The 21,690-nt window shown below is 48.1% G+C and overlaps 3 protein-coding genes across 3 annotated transcripts in view; 1 reads left to right on the forward strand and 2 right to left on the reverse strand.

Moving 5' to 3' along the window:
• Positions 1-7,094, forward strand: part of CKAP2L (cytoskeleton associated protein 2 like) — a 30,135-nt gene extending 23,041 nt beyond the window's left edge. The window contains exons 7-9 of the mRNA XM_041754271.1: positions 2,539-2,602; positions 4,006-4,195; positions 5,941-7,094. Coding sequence (XP_041610205.1) covers positions 2,539-2,602; positions 4,006-4,195; positions 5,941-6,163 — 477 coding nt within the window. The 3' untranslated portion in view covers positions 6,164-7,094. The remainder of the gene's footprint in view (positions 1-2,538; positions 2,603-4,005; positions 4,196-5,940) is intronic.
• LOC121490529 (vesicle-associated membrane protein 8) lies at positions 1,620-2,291 on the reverse strand. Its single transcript, XM_041754272.1, has one exon. It carries the CDS (start codon positions 2,237-2,239, stop codon positions 1,934-1,936), a length of 306 nt encoding a protein of 101 aa, XP_041610206.1. The 5' UTR covers positions 2,240-2,291; the 3' UTR covers positions 1,620-1,933.
• A 3,070-nt stretch (positions 7,095-10,164) lies between the features above and the next one.
• NT5DC4 (5'-nucleotidase domain containing 4) lies at positions 10,165-20,185 on the reverse strand. Its single transcript, XM_041756997.1, is given in 12 exon segments — positions 10,165-10,215; positions 11,722-11,818; positions 14,407-14,467; positions 14,804-14,875; positions 15,587-15,654; positions 15,657-15,763; positions 15,887-15,938; positions 16,844-17,065; positions 17,291-17,373; positions 17,475-17,566; positions 17,917-18,034; positions 20,092-20,185. Coding segments are annotated over 11 exon segments (1,026 nt in total). The 3' UTR covers positions 10,165-10,215; positions 11,722-11,761.
• Between the last annotated feature and the right edge of the window lie 1,505 nt (positions 20,186-21,690).

A 21,690-nucleotide genomic window follows, 5' to 3' on the forward strand; every position in this document is an offset into this window, starting at 1 on the left:
ATCTTTTCCCATTCCATTGGTTGCCTTTTAGTTTTGTTGATTGTTTCTTTTGCTGTGCAAAAGCTTTTTATCTTGATGAGGTCCAAAATATCCCAATACTTTTAAAACATCAGATATCCTAGCAATTTCTTTTTCTTAGAAACCCTTCTCCCAGAATTTCTGACATATTCCAGGCTTGATAGGTTGCATTGGGCTTCCTGCTTTTCCCTCTCCCTCTCCCTCTGCCACTCCCCACCCCCCCCCCCCTTGTGCTTTCTCTCTCTCTCAATTAAATAAAGAAAATCTTTAAAGAAAAAAAAAAAAAAAAAAAAAAGAGGGGCAGCCCTGGTGGCGCAGCGGTTTAGCGCCACCTGCAGCCCGGGGTGTGATCCTGGGGACCGGGGATCAAGTCCCACATGGGCTTCCTGCATGGAGCCCGCTTCTCCCTCTGCCTGTGTCTCTGCCTCTCTCTCGTTCTCTCTGAATAAATAAATAAATAAATCTTTAAACAAAGAAAAAAAATAGACTTAGAGGTCTGACTGCTGAACAGATGTTTGAGTCCTCCTGATTTTGACCCCACCCTTCATTCCTGAGCCTTTCCGAAAGGCCCTGGGGTTGAATCATGTTGTGCCATACTGCCAGCTTAGGATTCAGGTCTTTCAAGTTGGCTAAGTTGATTACCTCTTCCTTCTACATTCTAGCTTCCAAATCTTGATATTTCTTCTATTCTTTGTAGCTATTGCTTCCTTTATTCCCATTATCATTTTAGTAGAGTTCAGTGGGGGTTAGAAATAAATGTATATTGAATCCATCATCTTTAACTAGAAGACTGTAAAAATGTAAACTATGTTTGATAAATGTTTTATATAATTCAGACTTTTTGCAAGGTATTCTGTACATTTATTCCCATTCCCTTAAGCTTAAAGCACACTAGACTTTGTGAAAATGTATAAATAGCTTTGCTATTATGCTTTATTGTCAGTTTACATTTATCATTTATTTGATACAGAATCCCAGGTCAAGAAGACCAAGCTCCAAATACAATATTCCTATTAAAAATTTCAGTTCATTTGTGATGTTCTGCTCCATGGTGTGGTTTAGATACTTTGAAAAAAGGAAGGCTATCTCAGAAAAGTTTACCAGAAAAGTACTGTTTAATATTTTACCAGAAAAGTACTTTTAATAATAATGGATTTTTTCTAATATTATATTTTTATGTTAGGTTTAATATTTATTTTATATATTATGTTTAGTGCTATGTTATATTACTAAATAAAAGAAGAAAGAAAGGAAAGGCTGGGAAAAATTATCCAAAATGCTAACTAAAGGCTGTATTTGGGTGATTGAATTGTGGGTGATTTCTCTTTTTAGGTTTGAATATTGTTCAGTTTTCCTGTAATAATAATATGATATAATAGTATATGGCTTTTATGATAAACACAAAGACACTTAAGACAACACTGAAAACATATGCTACATTTTTGTATAGCTAACTTTACATCTTTGAGCCAGAATCTTTATGTGGAAACACACTTCAGTGGGATCATATAAGTCATTAAGAAAATTAACTGATTAGAGAAATGTCACTATAGATAGCTTTCCATAAGCATATCTCTTCATTAAAGTCAAGCATGCCAGCATTTTTTTTTTTTTTTGAAGGGATACTGAAAGGTCTTTATTGCCCACCGGCCACCATCAGTGTCCTAGCCCCATGCTGGGCCTTCTGGATATCTCTCCAACCAACTCTGAGGGCCCATGAAACAGCCACAGTCCAACTCTCTCCTTCTGGGGGACCAAGGTGCCTGGGGCAGACAGTGTGGCAGAGGGGCCTCAGAGTGAGGGGCAAGAGGATGCAGCAGCACTTCCTGCAGACAAGGATGGAAGAGAGGGCCCTTCTTGGCACCTGCTATGGAGGGTTGCCCTAAGAAGAGGGCGGGGTGGGAGGAGGGGCTCCCTATGTGGGAATGGCATGGGTGGCAAAAAGCACGATGAAGAGGATGATGATAAAAACAATCACGCAGATGAGGACAATCATCTTCACGTTCTTCCACCAGAACTTCCGAGCCACCTTCTGTGATGTGGTCTTGAAGTGCTCTGATGTGGCTTCCAGATCCTCTGTCTTGTTGCGGAGATGGTCCAGGTTTTCTCCTCGGGCCAAGATCCGCTCCACATTCTGGGTCATAATATTCTTGACTCCCTCCACCTCACTCTGCAGGTTCCGCACTCGATCATTTCCAACACCTCCACTGGCCTCCTCCATGTCTCCAAGAGGCTCGGGCCTGTCGGCGGCGAGACTCGCCTCGTCTGTTTCCTCCCGGGCGGCCCTCGCTTCACTGCCTGCTCCTCCCAAGCATGCCAGCATTTAACCAACATCTTTGTTCCTTCATTTTTCACATAAAGCTCTAAGTCTGGAACTTTTTAAATGTTATAGTTAGATAAGAGTAAAAAAGGAAACATTTTTATTATTAAAAAAAAGCTCATTGGTTGGTAAGCAAAGTTCCTTAGATCATTTTCTCCATTAATGTTTTTAATACTGTTTATGTGTTTTCTTTCTTCTAGCCAATACAAGAGTTACGGGAAGTTGTTCTTAAAATTTTGCAAGACCCAAACAGAACCACAGAAGGTACTGCTGTTTTTGTATTTAAATTCACTCCCTCCAGCTGCTCAAGTAAAAGTCATTGAGGAATTCAAAAGGGCAAAAAAAGAAAAGAATTAGAAGTCCCCTGAAATCCCTCTCACTTCTTGGTTCCTTTAGCCACAGTTTTTTTAGCCACGGTCAGTAGCTGATTTTTTTAGCCACGGTCAGTAGCTGATTTATTTCTATTTTTACAGGTAAATATACTGCTCAGCACCACACAAAGGTTATTTGCACAAAAGCAGCCTAGAGTAAGGTGTCTTGCTTCCCTGGAGCACTAGGTAGGAGCAGACAAGTGGCTCTTTCTCAGACAAGACTGAGGCAGAAGGGAGAGATGCCTCTATGTTATAACAACCCACCAGCACTTACATCCAAATTCACATTATAGCCTTTAAAAATAGCTGGAGTGGAAACCTTTTCACTCAGTTAACCATTGCTGTGATTGGTCAGAAGCTTTAGAAAACTCTTCTATGAAAAATACTGTGCCAAACACAGTAGTGGCCCACTATAGTTGTTTATATTTATTATATGAATGGAAAGAAAAAACAAGCTACTTTGAGAAAATAAAATAGATTCATTTTCTGATCCTGGAAGGTGACAAATGCTTTTCTTTTTAGACAGATTGAACTTTGGGGAATAATCAAGTCATGTGGAATGATGGCTAACTAGCCCATTACTTTTGGTGATAAGGTCACAGAGAAGATATATGCAATCATACCCTTATACTGGGCATGATGTTACTATTCAGATATTTATTTATAATTTATGGCATTATTCTTCTGAAGGCTGAGAAGAAAGACAGGAATCCATGCCTTTCCCACTTCTTGGCCCCCATTGACCTCTCTTAGAGCTTTAGCCTCCAGCCATAATATCTGCCTATCTCATTCTAATTTCCATCCTTTCATTTTGGTTGTTGTGACTGAGCTATCACAAGACATTTTTTCACCCACTTCCCAAGATAATAGCCATGAGGTCATCCCTGGGTAGGAAGAGATTGGAAGGTCAAATGAGTTAACCCTAGTAAGTCAAGGAAATTGACCCTAGGTACAGCATTAGGGTAAAGGACAATGATTAGTCCCTATGGGAACCTCCCTCAAGAATGAATAAGAGATTAGGGATGTGTTCAGAATGTTGAAAAAGTATCAAGGATCCATCTCAAGTGGCAAGAAAACCCAAAGGTTGTCTGGAGGACTGGTTAGAAGGATGGCCTGATATAGCAGGGTGTTTCTAGAGGGCTGGGCAGGAAAAACTAGTTATACATCTCACTTCAAATCAATTGCTCTTTATTTAATTGGGAAATCATTGTATATATTGATTTTTCATTTTATTGCCTTTTAGTTTCAGTATTAAGTTGTTAAACCTTATTTTCCTTCTTGACCTTGCATATACAGGAGTTACCTCTGACTCTATAGTTACTGACACAAATATAACATCAACAGAAGAACTGGCCAATAAGACAGAATCTGAAATGTCTTGTCTTTCTCTGAACGAGAGAGAACAGGTTACAGCAACACCCCAAATAACCAAGGCAGAACAAGATAATCATCCTAGTATCAAACTACAGATCGCCCCAATCCCTAGGTAAGCAACCTCTAAAGTAAGCTATGTGTTTACAGATCTAATTCAAGCCCTGTTCTCAGTCTCACTTCCATAGATCCAGAGTACCAGCAGTTTGGGAACACCCACACATCATGTGAAGACCAAGGGGGTCTAATCCATCTTTGGCATTAAGGAAAGGAGCTGAGGGTGAGGGGAGGGTTGAAACCATTGACAAGAAATCTGTGCCCTTTCTGTGCATACACACCATCTCCCAACACAGCACTCTAAGGAGACCTAACCCACCATGAGGAAGGTGATGCTGGAATGTGGAGACGGGTTGGAATGGATTTCCCCTCCCTCCCGGATTTGGTCCTGCACTCACAGATCCTACCCGCCTTTCTTCCCAGCCCCAGGGAGGGACACAGAGTGCTAAGCAGGGACAACTTCTGTAATTGTGGGAGAGAAGGGACAGCCAATAGGCCTATAAGGACAGGCTGTGCAGTCAGGTATGTACTAGATAGAAGCTGAATTCATAGGAACTATGTCAGGGTACCAGTGCTGTTTCCTAAAACGTTAATATAACATCAGTCTCTATTTGTGATTTTTGTTTTAAGATTTTATTTATTTATCCATGAGAGAGAGAGAGAGAAAGAGGGAGGGAAGGAGGGAGAGGGAGAAGCAGGCTCCTTGCTGAGCAGAGAGCCCAATGCAGGACTCGATCCCAGGACCCTGGGATCATGACCTGAGCCAAAGGCAGACACTTAAACAATGGAGCCACCCAGGTACCCTCTATTTGTGATCTTAAATAATTTTTATTTTTATTTATTTATTCATGAGAGACACAGAGAGAGAGAGAGGCAGAGACACAGGCAGAGGGAGAAACCGGCTCCATGCAGGGAGCCCAAGGTGGGACTCGATCCTGGGTCTCCAGGAACAGGCTCTGGACTGAAGGTGGCGCTAAACCACTGAGCCACCTGGGCTGCCCTATTTGTGATCTTAAAAGGGAATTCCAAACAAAAGTACCAGGACCACTCAGTTCTATATTTTAGTTCCCTGGAAAGCACAGCTGGGCCTCTTCCAGTCCAAAACCCCTCCTTCAGTCCTGGCATTACAGCCAGCTCACAGACAGATGAAGGCAAGCAGGTGATCTGAAAATAATCTCTGGAATTCATGATGAGAGTTTCTAGCAGACCAGCCTAGCCTGCTAGTTTTGCTTAGGCTAATGTAGTCAGTGGGTTTGTGAGGCGTAGACCAGATTCACTACATGGAAAGGTCTCTGCAAACTATCCTCCTGCCTACTTTTTATTGGAACACATTAAAACTCACAAGGAAGATGACCCGTTTGTTCTAGTTTCAGTTTGTGGTTTGGTCCCCCATCTTTAAAGGTATTTTTTTAATAATTTTCTGTCAAAGCTAGAAAGAATGTTAGAATTCATTAGTCCAACGCCATTTGGTGTTAGACCCAGTTTCCTCAAAACCTAGCAACTCTCTGAAAGTCTATGGAATAAACAAACACCAAATGCCAAGTATTTGAATCCAAATAAAAACTACGCTTAACACTTCATTCAGTAAATCCCTGTGCTTATCCCATTTGAGAGCAGATGGATACCACCCAGTTCATTCTGATGATCAAGGAAAAGCCATCTTCGGAGGAGAGTGGCCCTACACGTACTCTTACATCAACTTTCCTTGACATGTCTACCGTATATTATTAGGGAAGAAGAAAAAAATTCAGAAGAATTTCAAAAGAAATTATAAGATTCTGAATGCATCTTTCTTTCTCACAGAATAAGTGGAATGCCAGACATGCAAGACATGAAGCTCATCACCCCTGTACGGCGTTCGGCAAGGATTGAGCGAGCCATGTCCCGCTACCCAGAAATGTTGCAGGAACATGATATAGTCGTGGCTTCTCTTAATGAGCTGTTAGAAGTGGAAGAAACAGAGTGTTTTATATTCCGTAAAAATGAGGCTTTGCCTGTAACATTAGGGTTTAAAGTCCTCGAGTGATAATTTCTTGATGCCCTTTATTTTCTTAAAGATGTTTCAGAGCCTCTGTGAACCAAGAAATACCCTTCTCCAGGTGACCTGGAAAAAACTATAATGGACAGACAGATTGTGGGATCTCAAGATTTAGTATTCACTGGGCTTACTCTCAAATTTAATATCCCCACAGGACTGTGTTTGGTTTATTGAAGACTATAGTTTGCCACAGTTTTATAGTACATAAATTTTAAACTATTGAATATTAATTTACCCCACAAGTATGGTAAAAATTTTCACTCTATTGATCTAAATTACTCTCAATATAGTTCTTTTTTATATCACAATGTTGATGCCACAGTATGCTAGACTTTCCTTCCTACATCTGCCTTAGCAGAGAGGGTGAGTCCTCCCTGCCCCGACAGTGGAGCTTAGAAGCTAGCCTTCTGGACTAGATGCCATGTGACAGACTGTCTGATCAAATTCCCTTCATTTTATGGAGCTGATGCTAGCTATGCTTTTGCTTAGAGATCCTACATGTTTTTTGTGTGCAACTTTGACTTCTGACACAACGTCCCTATAGATGAGGGGCAATTCACGTCCTGTCTGTGCCAAGGCTTCTCCAATGAAACACAGTTCTGAATTGGGGTAGTCATCTAGCTTTTTATATCCAAATCCAATTTTACATTTGTTATTCAGAAATGCTTCAAATAAAAACAAAAGGGAGCGGGAAAGAGGGGAGGGGAGGGTCACTTGCTTCTTCACTTCCATTCTTTGCTATGGGACACCTGGCCTGAGAAGACTGTACAAGCCCCAGAGGCTTTCCTTTCCTTCCTCCTGGGCAACTGTTCTTAGGTAAAATCAGAATCATTATGTAAATATAATGTGTAGAAAAACTTAGCCAACATATTTTGAATTTTAGAATTTTAGCTTTCTTAATATTTAAGTACTATCTAAAACAAAATAATTAAATTTTGTTCATTCCTTCTTATTTATTTATTATTTTTTTTAAAAACAGTGATAATCGTTTGGCCTGGAGAATTAGGGTTTTGTCCCAGAAACACTGATAAACAATCTTAAGAGGCCTCATAGGGAATATTCATTGCCATGGAGAACTCCTCTTGATCAAGGGTCTGACCATCATCCTCACCCAGGAACTAGATTTTATCACAATAAGGGAAGCACTATCCCTCTATGTCAGGTTTATAATAACAAGATCCATAAAACTGGGCTATAAAACCATAAAGTTAATACGCTACTTTTCAATAAGAATAGATAGTCACCATAACAAAAATACAGGAATCCACACAGCCAGTCCTTTCCTTTCCTTTGGACAGACTTCCTTTACCTTCAAAGCCAAATAATGTCCAGGGAGTTATTTAGAGATCACAAAATCTAAAAGCCAGTTTCAATTAGGTTTCTGTCAGTTGCTAGGAGAAAAGTCCTACACACACAAACAATAGTGTAAGACACTGTTATTTACTGCTTCCTTTGGCCATGTTCTGGGCATCTTATCTCACTACATCTTCACAATAGCCTTATGACATAGGGATGGAGACGATAGTTAGACAGTCAATGATAGGGCTGAAATTTCAAACTCAGAGTTGTCTGGTGCCAAGTCCAGAGCTTTCAGTCCCCACCTCTACTTGAAGTAAAATAATGAGTAGGAAGGTGATAAGGAAAGAGAACTTCCCATTTGCCAAATTGCTATGACAGCCAGAGTACTGTGGTTTATTCTACAAATGAGGTGACTTGATCACATTTTTTTAATCACTAGGCCACCAATGCAGGAATGATGCTTCCATTCCCTTTATTTCTGACTGCTCAGGGCTGGATGTCAGAATTATCAATTCAGCTGCTGTAACTAATCCCAAAGGGAAAGCATCCAAGTGAACCTGTCCAGTGTCAGGTGCCAGGCTCAGGTGACATCTGTCTTGTGGCTCTGCCATCTCCAGGGTACAGCCTCATTCATATGGCCAGGGATGGCTCCAACGAATGTCATATTCCAGCCAGAGGGATGGGGGAAGAAAGGAGGTGGAAGACATGCCCCTCTTCTTTTAAGGTTACAACTTGGAAGTTGGATACATTATTCCTACTTAGGATTGCAGGGCCATCGGGCACATGCATTTATCTTCAAAGAAGGCTGGGAAACATTTTGGGTGGCCACACGCCCAACTAAAAACTCTTCCTGAAATAGACTATCAGTATCTACTACAGTCTGGAATAATGGAGTACATTTCCAACTAAGGTGTAGGAAAATGAGTACAAAGGTAACATTAGTTTAAAAAAAAAAAAAAAACTGCATTAAATGAAGAGCCCCTGAATGGAAGTATCTTCCACCCTGCCGTGCCCCTGCTGAGTTCCTAAGAGTTAAGAAGAGCTTTTTTTTTTTTTTTTTAAGATTTTATTTATTCATGAGAGACACAGAGAGAGAGAGGCAGAGACATAGGCAGAGGGAGAAGCTCTCCCCTGCAGGGAGAGCCTGATGTAGGGACTCAATCCCAGGACTCCAGGATCACACCCTGAGCCAAAGGCAGACACTCAACCACTGAGTCACCCAGGTGCCCCTGGAAGAGTTCTAATCCAAAGCTTTCTAGTCTTTCCCCACTTCCTCTTGTCTTATAATAATCTTTGGCCCCACCTTTTCCCCTGCAATGTAATAATAAACCAGATGATGTAGTTCACTCAGTAAAATAGGAGACCATAGATGCCAGAGATGCAACGATGAGCCACGTGACCTGGCCCAGTGAAGCCAAGAGTCTTGAGGGGACACATGTGAAAATGGAATAATCCTCAGAAAGAGAGGTCACTAGGAGAGAGACTAAGAGAAGGATCTGATCCAGTCAGGGAGGTAGGGAGGCCTGTTAAGTCTGAGGAAAGAGAAGTTTAACAGAAGAGGTAGAGGATGCTTCAGGCAGAAGGAAAGCAAGCAAAAGGCCCTTTGGCCACATCTCCCCCCCCCCCCCCCCATTCTTCCTCAGATCCAAAGAGTTCTTCTGGTGACTATTCATCCTCCAGCCCTCTCTGCATTCTTGCTACCCTAGGAGGGAATTCTAAGCATTGATGGGTAGTATTAGCTACTGCACCATATTTCAGCATCTTTCCAGAAAAGCATGGGCCCTAGGGTCTCGGCAATTTTTCTGATAAAATTCTACCCTCTGGCCCTTGAATAAGAATGTAGTGTTTGAAAACATAAGGCCAGGGATACCTGGTCTCTGCCTGGAGAATCCGCCTTACAGACTCAGGCCCAAAGGTCAATCCAGGAAGAAGAACAAAAGGCCTTAGTGCCAGACCTAGAAGCTTCTGAAACTTATTCTGAAATAAACCCTTATATATCCTCAGATATTCCAAATGTTTCCCTTGTTTATCCATAGAAAGTAAAACTAGTGAACTGTTTCACGGACCTGTTCCTTCAAGAGTTTGTCATTTCAGTTATGTCAGTATATTCATCCTAAGCCTCTAGATGATGCCAGATGATGCTACTAACAGACAAAACAGGAGCTGCAGAAGTGAATTCAAATCAGTGACATCAGAACAATGAAGGGCCCAGGCTTAGCACCGCAGAGCAGCTCCTGCCAAAATAAAATGAGTCTTTTTTTTTTAAAGATTTATTTTTATTTTATGAGAGAGAGAGAGAGAGAGAGAGAGAGAGGCAGAGGGAGAAGCAGGCTCCATGCCAGGAGCCCGACGCGGGACTCCATCCCGGGACTCCAGGATCGCACCCTGGGCCAAAGGCAAGCACGAAACCGCTGAGCCACCCAGGGATCCCCATAAAATGAGTCTTTATGTCATAAGTATGACTTTGTATATGTTCCCTTTTTTTTTAAGATTTTATTTATTCATTCATGAGAGACGCAGAGAAAGGGGGGGCTGCAGAGACACAGGCAGAGGGAGAAGCAGGCTCCACGCAGGGAGCCCGACGTGGGACTCGATCCCAGGTCCCCAGGATCACACCCCCGGCTGCAGGCTGCGCTAAACCGCTGAGCCGCCTGGGCCGCCCTTTGTATATGTTCTAATGCCATGTATACATCAAGCTCAAAGATGGTTGGGCTGTCTCATTTCCTGTCTTTCACAGTGACCTGGAGAGAAAGAACAGTTAATGAAGGCATGTAAGGCCAATTGAGTATTATTGTTAATACTAGTAACAGAATCAAAGTACCCCAAAATGCTATTTTTAAAAAGAAATGTGTACAAATAAAACTGGATGTGAATGATGATGCAACTCAGGGGGCCTAGGTAAAATAATTCTACTTGTTATGCCCATTTTCAAATGGTTCAAAGGCCACAGGGGATGTCTTCTAGGATGAGGACTCCCTTCTCCCTAAAAGACAAATTTTGGGGCTCCAATCTGTTACATTTAGATTTCAGTATGACCTCTTTTTCTCTCTTCCATACTTTTCCATTGATCTGAAAAATATCTCAAGTAGAAGACTACTATTATGCCAGCCCATGTCCAGGATTCACTCAGCCTCAACGCAGCCCTCTTGGTCCTCATCTCTCTTTGCCCTCAGCCTTCTAAGAAACAAAGAAAGCTCGTCATGGGATCTGCCCTCCTGAGCTCACACAATGGCTCCCAATCCAGGGTAGAGAATGTGTCAAAATACCCTAGTCTGGTTTGGGATGGAGATGAGGGGTAGAGAAATCAAACCACACACATATCCCCCCAGAGAACTCGCAGTTCTGATGGGATTGTGTCCACCCCTCTGGTGGGTCAAGATGGAAAAATAGTTGCAGACCACTGATAAAAGACTGCTAATGTACTTAAATTGTGAGCTCCTCCTAGGCATGAGTAAAGTAGCTTATGATTCGCTTTCTAAATTACTAGGCAAGCAAGAGGCACTTGGTAAACACTGATTGAAAAAATTCACACTGAGCCTAGAACCGCCCAGCCACAGGAAGCCCATGAAATGGCCATGTTAAAACTCAAGCCCCAGGAAGCCTCATGCCAGGCTCAGGGATGCAAAACCAGGCTAGGAGCCAAGCCACTCGCAGGGGGACCAGGAGCACAAAGTGACAAAGGAGCTGAAGAAGAGGCCCTTCTCATTGTGTTTATAAAGGCTGTCTGGAGAGGAATCCTGGCTCAGAAGAGCATGTGTTCTTTTCCAGAGTTGGGAATAGATTTGTCAGATGAATCAGCCAAAAGTGGTCTGGAGAGATGGGAGGCACCAGCTAACCTCTGCTGAACAAGACCTGTGAATCTGGGCTTCAAGCCAGTGCTTCCCGGCCCTAGGGGACCCAATGCCCCATTTTAAAAACAAACATTTTCATTTCTTCTTTCCTCTCCTGAATTGAGGTTCATAGATAATATAATTATTGTCTCTATAACTTTAAAAATCAATGTAATACTATAACAGGAGAAATAAAAAGAAAAGCAATTTATGATAAAATAATATCTATTTCTACATAAGTATTCAGGAATGATTACACTGAAGACAACAAAGATCCCACAAATCTCCAAAATGCCTCCTCAGTTTAATACCATTCCACTGGGAACCCCTAACCTAGCCCATGGTAGTCCCAGGTAGCTGAGCTCCCACACACACAGCCAAGGGGCTCCTCCCAGCTCCACTGTGGAAATCAGCAACCTGCCACCTCCTAGCAACTCGTTCTCTGGCTGTAGAAGAGTTAGGCGAGGGGATCCAGGTTAGCTCGTTCTTGCTCCACAGCTGACCCATGGGGCATCTGTAAAGACAAATGCAGGTGGAGATGGAGCAGCTCCCTCAGTGGCAAGGCTTTCTGGAAGCCCTCAGTTATGCATAGACAACCACCCATTCCACTCTGCCCACAGCTGCCAGCTTCCTGTCCAATGATGCTGCGCAAGAGGAAGCTCAGGAGGGTCAGGTGGAGAAGGCAGGTTCTGGCAGATGGACATCACTTTCTTAAAAATCCCAGGCCAGCATGGCTAAGTAAAGGTCGGATTTCTTTACATGCTTCACTCTGGTACTCAGGTTGCTTTTTCTTCACCTGTCTGGTCACTACTTTCATAATGATGTCCAATAACACCGATAACTAGGCTTCGGATCCCCAGGAATGCTCCAGCCCTGCTCATCTAAAAACCTGGAGATGAGATGAGGCTTCACCCAGAGGGCTCACTCCCCTCTGCCAGCGTGCAGCAGTGCAGTGCAGGGGACAGAGCATGTCCTCAGTTCTTCAAAAGCACGGGTTTAAATCCTGGCTCTGCAGTCTCCCAGCAGCGTGACACAGCAAGTTACTTAGGATCTCTGCCCTTCCATTTCACCAATGGTACAATGAGGATTTTAAAAAACTACTGGTGGATTATACTGAACATTAAGCAAAATTACTTAAAAAAAAAAAAAAAGGCAAAGGCCCCCAAGCCCAATGCATGAAACCCAGGAGACACTCAGAAAATGGTTTTCCCCTCTTGAACATCTGGAAGGCAGCTGACAGTGGCAAGCAAAGCAGGAAACAAGGAGCCCCGGAGAATACTTGCCAGTCCAGATCTTTGACACAAGACCACATGTCCTACGATGAAAATACTGACATTTCGTTGGGAGAACTGGCACGAGTGCTCAGGGTAGTGCTGCACTGGTGGGTCTCTCGGCTCCCGCTAACCCAGTGGCATCATCCCCACCCCCACTCCCTGCTCTTGACTCAGGAGTGTGTGCAGGTGTTCCAGAGGAAAACCAGCAGAGGTGTTTACTGTATCATCTGCTGCTCCGTCCATTTCTTCTGAAGTCACTGTTAATTGAGGGTCCAGGGACTGCAGCCTTCCACCTAGCAGCTGGCACCCTTTCTACTAAGGAAATACCGAGGTAATGTGGTCTCAGTTTAAAGCAGGTGTGAAGGCTGGGCAGGAAGAAAACCTCCCCAGCAGAGCCATCCTGTCTCCATAACTGTAACTCCTCCCCTGCATTTTTTATGTCACCACAGTTCCCTGCCAGGCTTTGACCCACTTGTGTCTGGAGGTGGGAGATTGGGTCTATAGTGACCTTGAAAGCTCTTGGCGGGGCTGGGGACCAGCTGGGGCAGAGGATCGCGGATGCCAAGGATGGTCTAGGACCCACCAGCTCTGGGCCTGCCTGAAACAGCAGCTGAGCGGCTAGCGCAGAAGTTGAGGCAGGTGGCAGCCTGGAGGTCTGCATAGCGCGGCAGCTGCTTGGAGAAGAGCGTCTGGCGGAAGCTGCAGCGGAACAGGCTGCCCTTCGTGCTGTAGCACAGGGCCCGCTCCTCCGTGATGCGCTGGGAGAGGAGCGATCCCGTCCCACCTGGACCTGCATCACCCAGAGCCAACCCTACACTGCCGGGGCTGGGCCCCCTCTGCCCTCCCTGGGTCTGTCGCCCCAGGACATTGGAGCCTCTTTCCCCGTAGGGAAGGAGCTAAGTTCTCTAAACCCAGAGGCGGCGCATGGTGCTTTGGGAGGTGGGCAGCTCTCCACTTTGCGCCGGGCCCCCCTCCCTGCTTTCCTCATGGTTACCTGCCTGGACCTGGAGAATGACCACCCAGACTAAACGCTCAGCTTAAGGTAGTTTCTGATGCCCCGACAGAGGGCCTGCCCCCTTGCAGGCCCCCACCTCATCACTAGGCCTTGCTTTTAGCATCTAGAGAACTGGCCTGGACATTTCCTCCCAGACTGATCAAAAGCATGCTATCACCCCTCTCTGAGCCTCCGTTTCCTCATCTGTAAAATAAAGATAACTGCCCCTGCCAGGTCCACTCCTCAGGGCTATGGAAGGATCCAGTAGCGTGCAAGGGGCCCTATACCCCGCCAAAGGCTCCGCAGAGATCTTTCATTATTGGGCCCAGCGGGCTCTGTGTAAGCCAAATGGCCTCAATCCCGTCCCCCCGGCCTGTGGGACTCCCCCAGCTTCGGTGGCTGCTCAGGAGCGCCACAGGGCGTCTCCCCTCCTCCTTTTCCCAGGACCCATCAGCTCCCTGGCCCTAAACCCCACCCTCCGGGGCGGCGCCTCCAGCTGCCCCCAGACGCGGATCACAGCTGGCCACCGGGGGTCACAGGAGGCCCCAAGCGGGCAGGCTGCCGCGTCTCGAGGAGGGTTCACGGAGACTGCGAGATGCGCCACCCCACCCCCACCCCACCCCCGCCCTGCCTCCTTCCCCGCAACCCCGGGCTCAGCCCTTCCGCGGCGGACCTCTGCTGTCATTTGGAACGTGGGCCGGCAGAGGGCGCCGGCAGACAAGGACAGGTGGCGCTCGGCGGAGGCTGCGGGACCTGGGACCCGGCGGATGGGGGCACACACCCCACTGCCCCAGCCCCGCCGGGGTCTCCTCCTCACTCAGCCCTCACTCTTACCTGCGTCTCCCTCTTGATGGAGCTGATGACTTGCAACCTATAGCTGCTCCCATCCGTGTGCCTAGTGCAAAAATGGCCACATGACCCAGAAGAGGAACCTGGCCTCCAAGCTCCAGACACAACCTCCCTAGACCACAGGGGGGTCAGAGGGCATCCACGGGCACCCAGTGAGGCCCCTGAGCTGGGTGTGCATACACGTGGGTGAGAAGATAGGCAACCTGAGTCCATGATGAGTGGGTAAGGAGGAAGGGCCTAGAGGTCACACACAGTGTGGCCCAAGGGGGCCACAGGGATCCCAAAAATCCAGTTTACTAGGGAAGCCCAGCCTGGAACAGAACTAGATTTCCTGACTACCCTGACCAGGACCCTCCATCCCCCCTCTGCAGTGGGGATCAACCCTACCCTGGGCCCATCAGGGCTCTCGAGGTACAGCTTTACCAGGTGCATGTCCAACCTCTTCAACTCCTCCCTCCACTCTGAGAAGTTGACCGGGGACAGCAGGGGGGTGGGGGGAGTGACAGTCCTGCCTACCTTTGTCTGCTCCAGGCCCAGGTCCACCATGTGGTGAGGGTAGAGAGGTCGCCAGGGGTCTACACACCTCTCCCCCCACCACCACCCCAAGCTGTGTGCATAACATCCTTCACCCCCTCCTTACATCAAGTGAAGCTCCACCCAGAGCAAAGCAGAGACAGCAAAGGTCCTGTGGGACAGGTAAGGAAGCCGGTCAGGGAATCAGGTGACCCACCCGAAATCACATGCCAATGACTCAAACCCATCTCTTGGAACAAACCAGAATTGTTAAGGCTCATAGTCACTCCCGCCCCTGAGGATACTTAAGGCATTCCCAGGTCGGGGAGTGTACCTTCCACTCTCTAAGAGTCCTCAGATGAGTGGGGAGGGCAGAGTCAGGTGAGGAAGGAAGCCTCAGACTACCTAAACACCACAGTACTCAGGAGTGAGGAGACAGAAGTTGAGTCGGCTTTGCCCTTTCTAGCTGTGTGACTTTGGGCAAGCGGCTTAACCTCTCTGGATCTGTTTCCTCATTTACAAAGTAGACCACAGAGTGGACCATATTATTATAGTCACTACCAACCCTCAAAAGGAAAGAGAGCAAGATGATGAAGGGGCAGGCCTCTGCACTAGTGGCCAGCCCCCCCCTACCTGGCCCTGACCCCTCCACAGCTCACCCTTCCCTTGGAGCCAGACGCCCAGCTCCCAGGACAGCTCAGGAACCCCCATGCAGGTCCACAGCCCTGCTGCTTCTTAGACTTGAGGCTGTCCTTAAAGATGTGGTCCCCGATGTACAGAATATCCTTCCCATGCACCCCGAGCAGCTCACACACCTCGTCCGAGGAGCCTGCCCTGCCAAGGGGACACAGGCTTGCTCATGGCCCCTCTCCCGGTGGACAGGTTGGGGACACGGGCTCCCAGTCAAGGTAGGGTGCCTGCGGAGGCAGGGGGGCCAGGAGGGAGCTGGTGCGTCCAGAGTCAACCGCACGGTGCTGGTGGGGCCCCGGGCAGGGGCCCAAGTCCTGCTGGGGCAGGGGGCACCCAGGTCAGAGAGAGGCGGTGGCAGCAAGCGGCAGGGAGCGGCAGGGATAACCACGGGGTGCGGGAGGAACGATGTGACAGCGAGCCCCGAAGGGGAACCCTGGTTCCCGGGCTCCAGGGACAGACAGAGCAGCAGGGAGGCAGCTGCCAAGGGCAGGTCAAGCCTGAGGGGCAGCCTCCCTCCCCACAACGAGGCCACAGGGCCCTCAGCCCCCCACTAGGGCCACTACCCTGTTGCTCTGTCTGGGCCCCGTTCCCTCGGCAGAGAGGCGCGCTCAGTGTGTCTACCACAGTCTGGTCCCAGGAGGACGTCCAGGGCCCGGCTGAGGCCTGACCGTGACACAGCCCACGGCTCCTGCGGTCACTGCCCCTGCCCTCCCTTGCTTGGCAGGGGCACCGGCCCAGGTTCAGCCGCGCTCTGCGCCGGGAGAAGCTTGCCAGCCCCGAGGTCATAGCCCATCCACGTGCCCTGCAGCACCCCTGGATCTGGCTCCCAGCCTCCCTGACCATGACCTCGCCGGCATGAGGAAGTGCTCAAAAGGAGTTTGTGGGAGCAGGTGTAGGATACTGTGCGGGCTCTCCTGTCAGCCTCCAGAGCCCCTCGCAGCGCTCATGCCCGGTCAGCGACCCAGGGACACAGGATAGGAGTGCCATTGGTGACTTAGAGCCCCGCTCACCCGTTAGCCTGCCAGTGACTCCTGGTCACACACGGTGCCACAGGGTGTGCCACACACTCCCCTCTCTTGGGTCTGCCACAGCCTGATCTCACCCCCTTGCATCTCCTCCAACGTCTGACTGCCTTTTCGTGGCCTCCCCCCCACCCCCCAAAAGGTCCTCCCTTAGCCTGGCTGAGGTCACTGGCCTCCCACCCCCTGCTCTCTCTGACCACTTCCAGGGAGGCCCATGTGTGGGAGACGCCCCCTCCCACACTTGGTTCTTCCTCAAGGGGAGAGCCAGACAGGAGAGAGGCATCACTCTGGTCCTGGAAGGAAGAGGCTTCGGAAGGAGTGAAGAGGTTCCCATGCCGATAGCTAGTGTCACAGCTGGGGCAGGCCGAGAGGACAGGGGAGGCTGATGAGGCGGCTGAGGTGACCACCAAACCTGGACCCTATACCAGAGTCAGTCCTCGAACCACACTGGGTTTATGTCCCAGCTATGCTGGAAGGAGTGTCACCTGTGCTGAGGGTCATCCTGTGGGGGGCATGGGGGTGGGGCCTGCAGTGAAAGTCTTCCCACTGAGCTCTTAGAGCCCCTCAGCAGGGGTCTTTGCTCCTTGACAGGGACCCCAGTTCAGAGCCTGGGCCCTGGGCAGTGGCGGTGTCCAGTCAGTCACCCAGGGCTGGACAGGGCACAGGACACCCTGGGTATAGCGGGAGCAGCCAGAGAAGTCCACCATGCAGACCTACAGGTAGGTTTCTGGGGTGGAGAGGCCAGTCAGTCCCTGGCCCAGGGATCCAGGCAGCACCCCACCCAAGCCAGAGCTGGGTGCCCCGAGGACACCCCTATCCTGCCCTCACCAGACAGGTTGAAGAGCCTGTTGAGGATGTGGAACCTCTACAGGCCGTCCCTCTGAATGAACTTGCTGGGGTGGAAGCTCCAGATCTCTGCCCTGGGGGGGAGTGGGCTGGGTGCACTCAATGGCCCCTCCCTAGTGGCCCATTCAAGCCCTGCCATTCCATCCCACCTCCACCCACCCCTGCTCTCCCTCTTTTATCCAGAGGGCAGTGTTACGCCTCTGCTGTGAGCCCCAGTCTCTCCTCCCACCTCCTTCTTTCCTCCAGCATCTTTGCCCTTGTCCCTTACTCTGAAAGGCAGGTGAGGCCATGGGTGCCCACCTTCGGCGGGTTCCTATCAAGCACATCAAACACCAGCCCCCCAGGGAGAGAATGCAGAGGCCTTGGATGGGGGTGCCAGAGCTGGCAACTGGCCACTGCCTCCCTCCCCAGCAAGCTCATACACCTAGTGGGGGAGGAGGTGTCGCAGGTGTAACGCAGGATCTCACGTGGGTACCCCATGCACACTGGGCACTCCAGCAGTAACTCAAAGGCCAGTGCCTCATAGGCTAGAGATTTATAAGCTGTGGGAATCGAAGTGGCCGATGAGCAGAATCTCAGAATCAGAAAAAAGTGGTATCAAGTGAATATCAAGAGCAGAGCAATTGAGACATTGAGTGTAGAGCTGCAAAGAGTCCTGAGGGCCCTCAGTGCTGATTTTACAACAAATCACTATGACTGCCATTTACAGCTTCGACCTGGATCATCTGAAAAGACATATGGATGTAGCATGTCCTCTTTTTAAAAGGAAAACAAGGGCAGCCCTGGTGGCTCAGCAGTTTAGCGCCACCTTCAGCCCAGGGTGTGATCCTGGAGACCCAGGATCGAGTCCCACATCAGGCTCCCTTCATGGAGCCTGCTTCTCCCTCTGCCTGTGTCTCTGCCTGTGTGTGTGTGTGTGTGTGTGTGTGTGTGTGTGTGTGTGTGTGTGATATGAATAAATAAATAAAATCTTAAAAAAAATAGAATGATGAAGTAAGAATCTGGAGATTCAGGAGCTATAGTCCTTCGATGGATGGATGGATGGATGGATGGATGGATGGATGGATGGACAGACAGATGGACAGTTGGATAGATGGATGGATGGATGGATGGATGGATGGATGGATGGATGGATGGATGGATGTTTATATAAATAAGTGGGTGAGGGGGTGGATGGATGGATGGATGGATGGACAATTAGATGAGTAGATGAATGGACAGACAGATGGACCATAAATGGCAGGCTTTATTGAGAGTGTCAAAGGAATATCAAGCTTCAGAAAGCAGGATTTCCAGAGTCCGTTTCACCCATTATCCTGTGATTTCTGCTTATGTTGAGTCAACTTTTTAAAAATCACTCTTTCCAGAGCACCTGGGTGGCTCAGTTGATTGGGCATCCAACTCTTGATTTTGGCTCAGGTCTCAGTCTCAGGGTCATGAGATCAGGCCCCATGTCAGGCCCTGAGTCAAGCTCCACACTGGGCATGGAGTCTGCTGGAGATTCTCACTCCCTCTCCCTCTGCCTCTCCCCCCTCATGCTCTCTCTCTCTCTCTCTCAATAAATAAATAAAATCTTTTAAAAAATAAAAAGTACCCTTCCTATGGTACTTTGCATGGTTCCCATCTAGTCAGAAACAAAGGATCGCAGGGGGGTCCTGGTTATAGGAAATCACTGGGGAGTTCCTAGCCCTTCCACTGGGAGTCAACACACAACACTTGCTTTTCCTATAGGCAAACATGGGGTTCCATGTTCATGAAAGCTTCCCTTTCACCTGAGGACAGGGAGGTCAGCCAATGACGTTCATACACTCTGTCACTTCAGCTCTTTCTTGGGCCACTTCTCCAAATGCACTCCCAGCCACCTCCTGGAGGGGACTGAACGATGTGAGGCTTATGCCTGGTCATGCTTGTAGCTGGCAACTACTGCCCATCACTTCTCTGTGGGGCCTGTTGTGACCTGCGTTGGCACAGCTAGGAGCCAGCTTCTCCTCGTGTTTGCCAGTGATGAATACTGAAGGAAGTGATGGGTGTAGTCCGAATTGGGCGGATTTGCCGGTAGCTGCTAGTAGAAGGCCAAGTAGTGGAAGATTAAGATTATTGTTAGTTGATATAAAAATTTGCTGGAGATCTCATGCGTTTCTCAGGTGGCCAGTCTCTGGTGGCCAGTCTCTGCTCCCATCCCAGGACATGGAGAGCTCCTTAACTACCTACAGGTCCAGCTAGAGAAGGACCTTTGGCTGTCACAGGGCCCTCTTGACCTTGACCCCTGTGCCACTGTCACACATGTGAGGCTAGCTTCATTTCAGAACCCTTCAGGAAAATATTTGTCATAGTAACAGTAAAAGAATCCTTGCATTGCGCTTACCACGAGGCAGGCCTCAGACCAACCCTATGAGACAGGCCTCGTGCTATTCCAAATTTACAAACGACTGAACAGAGGCACCGAGGAGTTTAGCATCTTGCCCAGACGTACAAAACTAATACACAGCAGAGCAAGGACTGCACCCAGAGGCCAGGCTCTGTGCTCTGGTCCCCACAAATGTGCTTAGGACAGTGTACCAGTCAGCACTTCTCAAACTGTGAGGTGCATAGGAATTACCTGGGGTCTGGTTAAGTGCAGCTACTGATTTAGCAGTTTGAGGTGGGGCCTGAGAGTTTACATCTCTAACAAGTGCCCAAATCATCACTGGCATGATGCCAGCCACATTCACCACATTTGGGTGACAAGGATGTAGCTTTAGCTGCATGTGCAAATCACCTGGGGAGCTAGATCACTTGTTGATGAGTGAGCATCAGCCAGGCAAGTGCAGGTGGGGGGGCATTCGAGCCCAGGAGGACTGAGTGCTGAGTACTGAGTGACAGCCTGGCAGGTGGGCAGACCTTCTCCCTCTCTGAGATTCGCATGTAACTGGTCCAGAGTGGGACCTAAGTATTGGGCATTTTTTACTCCTTAGGTGAGTATAATATACTTAGGTGAGTATAATGTACTATAATGTTCAGGACTTCACTTTAAAAAGACATTTAACAAATCAAGCCAACACCAGATACAGTGGGTGCACATGGAGGCTGAAGCTGCCCTATCCTTGGGCCTTGGGAATCTCATCCCTCATGGAAACACCTAGCATTTTTTGAAAACTATGTCTTCAGTTCATTTTCTCATTTGATTCTCACCTCACCCCTGTACTATGGATATTATTACTATTATTACCATCTTCTTCTCTTTCTAGAGAAGGAAATGGAGGCTGAGCCAAGTTGAGGGCTTGCTTCCTCTTCATTCTCTGAGGCTTTGCTTTTTCCTTCACTAACCCTCCTCTTAAAGACCTGATGCCACCACAAACAATACCACCACCCACTCTCTGGAGAAGGTTCTGGGGCAAACATCCCTGCTGATTTCCATGTAGTCTGCCCTGAGTCTCAGCCACAGCCCCATCCCAGTTGGCAGGGTGGCTGGGGAGGGGTGGTCCTTAGTCCCTCTTCCACTTGGCCCAGTAGACAGATGGAGGGCAGGGGTAAGAACAGATTTCCCTGTTGCAGGCACCTAGGTAGCTCAGATGGTTGAGCAACTGACTCTTGATTTCAACTCAGGTCATGGTCTTAGAGTCGTGGAATTAGGCCCTGAGGCTGGTTCTGCGCTCAGCAAGGAGTCTGCTTTCTCTCTCTCTCTCTCTCTCTCTTTCTCTCTCTCTCTCTCTCTCTCTCTCTCTCTCTCTCTCTCGCTCTCTCTCTCTCAGATAAATACATCTTTAAAAAAAAAAAAACAAGACTAGAAATCCTTACAGTTGCACTGGGCCAGGAGCCCTGCTCAAGGTATAAAGGAGTGGAGGGCAGAAGGGGAGGGGTCAGCAGCCAAATGTTTTTGTTGAGCTTGAAACCCTCTGCAAGCCTGGCCACTATCTCCTGTTGAATCAGGCAGGACGTGGAGAGAGCATGGGACCTGGGCCTGTCCTACCCACATTCCGAGAATGACCACGCCCTCCACATACACCGTTTGTTGTCAGCAGTCACTATCCCCTCCCCAGGGAAACCAGGCTTCAGGCAGATCCAGTCCCAAGAATTCCCATTTCATTTGAATCCTCCAGTTCTGAGAATCCATCCTTTACAAAACCACCTAGGAAAGAAAAAAAGCTAAATGTAAGATGATTCATGAAAAAGAATAGACCACCTCAATGTCCAACGAAAGAGCACATCTGTATCTTTA

This window comes from Vulpes lagopus, chromosome 5 (genome assembly GCF_018345385.1).
Source record: "Vulpes lagopus strain Blue_001 chromosome 5, ASM1834538v1, whole genome shotgun sequence".
Lineage (NCBI taxonomy): Eukaryota > Metazoa > Chordata > Mammalia > Carnivora > Canidae > Vulpes > Vulpes lagopus.

Bases quoted from the DNA above. Each gene is read 5' to 3' on its own strand.
- LOC121490529 (XM_041754272.1), bottom strand. From the start codon at position 2,239: ATGGAGGAGGCCAGTGGAGGTGTTGGAAATGATCGAGTGCGGAACCTG.